Genomic DNA, 7,832 nt, shown 5'->3' on the forward strand with positions numbered 1-7,832 from the left:
TTAGAATTTCAGAAAGACTTATTGTTTGTGTGCCTTCTTCAAATTAGTATTGCTCCTGGTGATTGCCCAACTACGTCCCTACAGCTTTCTTGGCAAGATTTCAGAATTGGTTTAACATTGCCCAATTCAGCTAAGAGCGAATCACTGGCCCAAGATCATCCAACTGGCTTTGTGTCTAGAACTTAACAGTTTCCCAGTTTCTAGCCACTACGCCAAACTCTTTCTACTCACTCACTTAGTTAGTTCCTAGATTTATCTTCCACTGTCAACAAGCTCTCAGCGGCTTACAAGGAATACAGCAGTGATAATCAAAACATCTAACAATAAGTAAAGGAAATAATGTAACAAATGGTGTGATTTTTTTAAAAAAAATTGAAGTGCTCATACAGAAATAGCATTTCATTGTACATTTACAGTCTGTTCAGCCCCCAAAGTTTAAAATTTGTTGATAGGTTTTTCATAATTTCAGTTTACATAACAAATAATAGGCTGCTACAAGTATGAATAAGGTACGCGGTGGCTCAGTGGGTTAGGACGCTGAGCTTGTCGATCAGAAAGTCGGCAGTTTGGCGGGTTGAATCCCGAGTGCCGCGTAACAGAGTGAGCGCCTGTTACTCATCCCAGCTTCTGCCAACCTAGCAGTTTGAAAGCACGTAAAAATGCAAGTAGAAAAATAGGGACCACTACGGTGGGAAGGTAACAGCGTTCCGTGCACCTTTGGCGTCTAGTCATGCCGGCCACATGACCACGGAGACGTCCTCGGACAAGCGTTGGCTCTTCGGCTTTGAAACGGAGATGAGCACCGGACCCTAGAGTCAGAAACGACTAGCACGCATGTGCGGGGGAACCTTTACCTTTACAAGTATGAAATCTTATTAGTGTTATTGTAATAATAATTACAATGTCATCCAGATTTTTAATATTTCCGGGCAAGACTGGGATCAAACTGAGGAATTATTGTTTGTGGTATGGGACCCTAGGCAAAATCTTGTTGAAATTCACCAAGCGCTATGAGTCTGCAATTCCTCTATCTAAGGGCAGGAGCAGTAAGGTCTTCTTTATTTTTACTAGGTTCTCAAGCAGTGCCAACCAATATGCCTCCACCGCGTAAACTACCTCACCGATCCTGGGCTGCATCCATACCGACAATTCTCACTCACAGTGCCTTGAATGTTTTATTGCTGCCCTCACCAACCCCTGGACTCATGCCAGGACTTGCAGGAAGTTATCTTTGTTCACCACTTGAACGTTTTCTTGGATCGGTTATTATGAGGAGGCATCTCCAAAGGATTATTCAGCAGGAAACGGTACTAATAGGATTTTAAAAATTTAAATTCTGTAAGCGGTTGCTGAAAGGCAAAACTTTTCTCCTAGCTTCAGAATGCATGGAAGTAGAAATTCTACTTTTTGCAAACCATGTTTTTAATTGTTTGTCCCAGCTTCTGCCAACCTAGCAGTTCGAAAGCACATAAAAAATGCAAGTAGAAAAATAGGGACCACTACGGTGGGAAGGTAACAGCGTTCTGTGCGCCTTTGGCGTCTAGTCATGCCGGCCACATGACCACAGAGATGTCCTCGGACAAGCGCTGGCTCTTCGGCTTTGAAACGGAGATGAGCACCGGCCCCTAGAGTCGGAAACGACTAGCACGCATGTGCGGGGGAACCTTTACCTTTACCTTTTTAAGCATGTGAAATGATATATATTTATCCAAAATATGGCTCATCTACTACTATATTACCAGTCCTTTTATTGAAAGATTCCTAAGTTCTTAGGAAAGCAAACTGGAAAGCAACTTTAGTGTTTATATCAGTGTTCCTTGACTTACAACAGTTCGCTTACTGACCGTTCGAAGTTACGACGACATTGAAAAAAGTGACTTATGACCACTTTTCACTCTTATGACTGTTGCAGCATTCCCTTGGTCACGTGATTTACATTCAGACGCTTGACAATTGACTCAAATTTCTGACGGTTATAGTGTCCTGGGGTCATGTGATCCCCTTGGGTGACATTCGGGCAAGCAAAGTCAATGGGAAAACCAGATTTACTTAACAACCATGTTACTAATTTAATAACTGCAGTGATTTACTTAACAAAAATGGTTTAAAAAAAGTCATAAAATGGGGCAAAACTCACTTAACAAATTGCTCACTTAGCAACATAAATTTTGGGCTCAATTGTGGTCATACATTGAGGACTACCTGTATTTGGAAACATTTGGTCCAAATTCTGACACATCCATGAACTTGTTGTTCAAGTCATCAGAAATCTGTTACAATTAGTAGCAAAATAACAATCTTATGGAAGATATATTTCATATTTGGGGAGTTCAAGAAAAATATGTGTTGGATTGTTAAGATATCAAATAGACAATGCTCCCTGCTGAGTTGATATAAAGTATTTTTTTTTGTGGTAGGAGTATAAAGCAGTATGCAGTTCTTCACAATTTAAATGTTCAAATAAATTATTTTTGTAAAGCTACTGTACTAATCATTAAGCAACTTGCTATTAATTCTTGACAGTAGAGAGGAACCTGTTAAAATTCCATCAGCCAATAGCAATGATGCCTTTCATTTATATTTAAATAAAACTCCCTGTTCCAGTTCAGATTACAATAAAGCATGGATGAGAGCTTTCATTTCAATCAGATTTCTTGGCCTTTCTTTTAAAACAGCTGCAGCTAATCAACTCCAATGAACCTGGAGTGATCATGTTCAAAACGGATGCTCTGAAGTGCAGAGTTGCCCTGAATCCCAAAACTAACCAGACCTTGCAACTAAAAGTAGCACCTGAAACTGCAGGACAGTGGAAGCAAGAAGAATTGCAAGTTTTGGAGAAATTTTTTGAAACCAGGGTATGTATTTGTCCATGCTGTTGTAACGTAACTGAGGGCTTAATGAGTAGTTAGGGTGCTGTGATTTTTCATGGGCAGTCAGTAAGAGATAAAAAGTCTTTGAACTGATTTTCAGGGAAAGAGCAGAAGCCACTGTTCCACGATTAGGAGCAGAGAAACACTGAAACAAGATTTTAAAAGCAGTATCCAACCATGGGCATCTGACCCAGCTTTTCCCAGTTTCGTGATAGTCCTTTGAACTAAACTTAAACTTTCACAATGTTGCCAATTAGAGAAATAACAATTTATTTATTTATTTAATTAATTAAATTTTTATACTGCCCTATTCCCGAAGGACTCAGGGCGGTTTACAGGGCAACATAAAATATGATATAAAAATAGTATAAATTAAAATAGATTAAATTACATAAGCCCAACAATTAAAACACTATTAAAAGCTAAAACCCCTTCAGTCCAGGCCTGATAGATCAAAAAACCAAGTTTTCAGATCCCGGCGAAATGTACACAGATCGGGGGCGGTCTGAAGTTCCACCGGTAAATCATTCCAAAGGGCAGGCGCGCCCACAGAGAATGCCCTCCCCCTGGGGATCACCCGCCGGCACTCCTTAACCGTCGGCACCCTGAGAAGGCCCTCCCTGTGGGAGCGCACAGGACGATGGGAAGTTGATGCCAGCAGCAGGTATTCCCTTAGATAATCCGGACCCAAGCCATTCAGAGCTTTATAGGTCATTACCAGCACCTTGAATCTCAATTTATTCTGGAGATAAAGCCAGGTAAAACTTACCTAAGTGAAAATTACAAAAATACTGCATTTATTGCAGGTTGCAGGGCCACCATTCAAAGCCAATACTTTAATAGCCTTTACCAAGCTATTAGGAGCCCCTACACATATTCTTCGGGATTGCGTACACATCATGAAACTGGAGCTGGTAAGTCCATTTTGTTCTCATCATTGTTGCTAATATTTTCTCTACTTAAGCTGAAAGTGGATTATTTATCTGTTTCAATGGCTTGTTTTATTAAATAGTTTCCCGATCAGGCAAGCCAGCTGAAATGGAATGTACAGTTTTGTTTGACAATTCCTCCAAGTGCTCCACCAATTGCACCTCCAGGAACACCTGCGGTTGTGCTGAAATCGAAAATGTTGTTCTTTGTAAGTAAAATAGTGGGTGCTGAATGCCGATAAGTCTATTTAGCATGGTCTTTACGAACACATGTAATAAAGTTAATTCACTGCTTTTACTGAGCTTAAGTATGACTAGTATAACCTATATTAGCATGTTTTTAAAAAAACAAACTTTTTGGAACTAGTCTAGTTACTTAGATTAAAAAAATAGTTCCTATTTAATTTGTTAAGATAGCTCAGCCTTCCTAAACTAACGTGTTTTTTAACAGCAACTTTCAGAATTCCAAGCAGCAGGGGGAAAAATCAATTAAAAGGCACGTACTTTCTTCCGAAACACAGCCTTTTAACCTCATACATCCAGGTATAGCTATTTTCAGCAATCATAGCAAGCCCTAACAATAGTAAAATGGCACACGTGTCATGATATAATTGATACAAGTGCAAATGATACAATTACATAAATGAGTTGCATCATTTGTATGAGATTATGGTGCTTGCATCATTATTTGCTCATCCTGCTTTTCCATGAACACCTCTAGTAATGCTTTACTAGAATTACGAAGCAATTAAATATTAAAAATTAAATTTATGATATTAAAATACTGTATAGATGCAGAATTACTGTGGTAATCATTGTATATATGTATATATATTGTTCTGTTTGGCAGCTTCAGCTAACACAGAAATCTGCAGTTCCACAGGAAGCCATGAGCATAATCGTTCCAATCATTTATGACATGGCTTCAGGTACCACACAGCAGGCAGACATTCCTCGGCAGCAGAACTCTTCCGTTGCTGCTCCCATGATGGTTAGCAATATTCTAAAGAGGTTTGCAGAACTGAATTCACCACGGCCAGGTACTGTACATGTGCAGTAGGGCAAATCATGTGCATGCTTTTGAGTTGCCAGAGTCTCAACAATGAAAGTTTAAATATTGCACTTTATCATGAATCTTGCTTTGCCTTCATTGGTTTTATGAAAACCTGGTTTCATTTAATGCATGTACGTGATAAACTGTCTGAATATACCTTTGTGGTGTCAGAAGGGTTGTATTATCAACGTGACATGGACTTTATATCGCTGACCAAGGAAGCGTAATGCACTTGATGAGTTGCTTATACCACTGTGGTCATAGTTACATTATTTTAAGCATTACCATGTGTCTTGCTGTATATACTTATGTAAAAAAAATAGTGCTTGTTGGTCATCCTGCACTGCAGGAATATATCTTCCCATTTATTGTAATTTAATTGTTATGAGGCTGGTTGCCTATCTTGTTCTCATTTGTACTCTTTCAAGGAAAGTTGGGGAGCCAGCAAAATGGACCGATTTATAAATTATTTATAAAGTAACATATTGCAGTACTAGCTTTATTTTCTGTATTTCATAACTAACTCTTGCCTTGACTGTATCTTCTCTTCTGTGCCGCCTTCTCTGTTTCTGTGAGATGCTTTTGTATTCAGTTTCTTTTTTTCCCTTAATAAAAGTGTTAGAAACTTTTGAAATGCACTTTTTTTTCTCCAACAGTTTTATTCTTGGGTTTGCAATTTCTTCCCAAGACACTAACCTCTCAGAAGATTTCTTCTTTTCTTGTTAACTGCTTTTTGGCTTGGTTTGAAATTACAAATAATTATATTGGCTTTATAGGGTAGTATGATCATACTGATGAGCACTGAGTCTAAAGTTGCACTGTATACACCACGACTATGTGCAAGCAGTTTATAGGATTGAGGTGGTATGGATGGTGCCTCTTCAAATGCTTGCCTTTACTTTTGGTAATACTCCATCTGAACCTCTGATCGTCATGGAGGTAACTGATTTTGAGAGGGTTAGCCATATATTTCCACCAAGGTATATGGTTCAAGGTGAATTATCCAATGTTCATGCAATAGTCACTAGCATTTGGAATATTACATGGGCTACCTGTAATTCATGCATGCTTCAGAGAGCAGCTTAACTGTGAGTTACTTATGCAGTGATGCTTGTGGGAGGGGAAATGCAGTTATAGATTGTAATTGAACAATTAGTGGGGCATTGGTCATCCGACTCTACACCTGGGGCTTAACCAAGACTGGGGGGGAAAATAAAATTAGCATTTATGGTTTTAAACTTGCAACATCTTTTCTCACATCACTGTGAAACATAATGGCGTCAAAATAATTAATGCATGCCTTCTAAATGGAAGTTTTGAGACAACTCCATGGCTACTTTTCACTACTTTATCATTTTGAAATAGTAAATTGAAGCCTAGTATACATGTATGTAACAAATATACTCTCTGCTAGAAATCTTCCTGTCTTACAGAGGCTTCACGGATTGTATTCCTTAAAGGGTAAATACAGCAGCATTTTCAAAAGCTGTAGGCATAGTTTGTGGAGTTTTTGCCAAGTTAAAAATAAAAAACATTCTGCTTGAGCTATTACTTTTGCAATTGTGGCTTTTCTTTTGTCTTTTGAGTCTCTTGTCAAGAAAAGTGCTGGGATTCTCCTAGAGTTGTTTTATGGTTTGTATAGTGTTGATATAATTAATTCCTAATACTATTGACTTCTTATTCTGATTTAATAACTTTTTCATTTGAAGATTGAAAAATATTACAGAGTTTCACAGTTAATGTAACTGTTAACAGCAATGCCAGCAGTAGCTGTCCAATTATTTTGCATTTTCTAATAATCATCAAAAGTGTTCTTCAGTATTATTAGCATGAATTGGTCACTCTTTGGCAATATAGTTTAACATTCACATTTCCTTTACCGGAGCACAGGATAGTATATATGGGAGACTGAGAAAAATATTTACAGCCAAACAGAATTTGATTGCTAACCCACAACCAACACTTTGGCTGTTGGCTCTTTTAAATGCATGATCTTTCCTGCATATGGAAAATCTCATTAGCTTGGCTAGGATAATATGTGCGCATATTATGTCGTATTTGGTATTTAAAAAGTCATGCCTTTTATTTTCTGTACCAACTACACACTTTCTAGTAGGCTAGAACAAAGCAAGTTATACAGACCATTGGAATTGGTTTATGGTGCATAAATTGTGTATTTGTTAACTGTTACAGTTGTTTACATTTTGATATTTATCACTGCCATCACCCACTTCTCTAATTTGTTTTTCTTTCCCTTGTTCTAGGTGAGTGTACAATCTTTGCAGCTGTTCGTGATTTAATGGCTAACCTTACACTGCCCCCTGGTGGGCGCCCATAGGCTTTTATACAAAGGGTAAAAATGAGATGAAATGGAAAAAACGCTCTGAAATAAAGCCTTTGGTTACTTAGAATGGAAGAGACATTTTCACGTGTCACAATTTTAAAAGAGCTGATACAATGGATTGGCCTACTTTCAGGGATGCACTTTCATCAATTTCTTTTTTCTTTTTTCTTCTTGGTACAGCACTCTTAAAATGTTTTAAGAAGACATTTCATACTCATAATAAATTTATCTCTCCGCTTGGCAGTAAATAGAGTTAATATTCTGTTTTATACTTCGAAGATTATGAAAATGCCAAATTTGTTTATTTAAATGTTTTTTTCTGATGTCTTGGTGTAATAGTCTTTTTTTAAAGCAGAGCTGTCATTTTTTTGAATACTGTAAAACTGTGACAAACTTTATATTGAAACTGTATTTTAATATTACTGCTTTAAAATGTTAAAAACGGACTTGTTATAAACACGTCCCCAAAACAATATTTAATAAACCAGATTTTTTTAAAATAAAGGGTTACTTTTAAAATGTGTATTTATATAGGGTAAAAAAAAAACCTGTAAGGTTCACTCAGAATTTTATTTTGCGCTTTTCATTAGATCATCATTGTTGGCAATCATCTCTGTATCAAATCAAGTGGTAGA

General features: G+C 37.5%; 1 protein-coding gene across 4 annotated transcripts in view; it reads left to right on the top strand.

Annotated features, from left to right (window-relative positions):
* MED14 (mediator complex subunit 14) overlaps positions 1–7,710 on the top strand; it is a 73,578-nt gene extending 65,868 nt beyond the window's left edge. For 3 of the 4 annotated variants that reach the window (XM_083362900.1, XM_083362902.1, XM_083362901.1), the window contains 6 exons: positions 1,072–1,307; positions 2,676–2,855; positions 3,677–3,784; positions 3,883–4,008; positions 4,650–4,839; positions 7,118–7,710. In XM_083362900.1, coding sequence (XP_083219026.1) covers positions 1,072–1,307; positions 2,676–2,855; positions 3,677–3,784; positions 3,883–4,008; positions 4,650–4,839; positions 7,118–7,191 — 914 coding nt within the window. In that variant the 3' untranslated portion in view covers positions 7,192–7,710. Of the gene's footprint in view, positions 1–1,071; positions 1,308–2,675; positions 2,856–3,676; positions 3,785–3,882; positions 4,009–4,250; positions 4,343–4,649; positions 4,840–7,117 lie in introns of those variants that run through there. The other variant, XR_014492556.1, reaches the window with a different exon arrangement.
* Positions 7,711–7,832: the final 122 nt, after the last annotated feature.

Source organism: Vipera ursinii, assembly GCF_947247035.1.
Source record: "Vipera ursinii genome assembly, chromosome: 4".
Lineage (NCBI taxonomy): Eukaryota > Metazoa > Chordata > Lepidosauria > Squamata > Viperidae > Vipera > Vipera ursinii.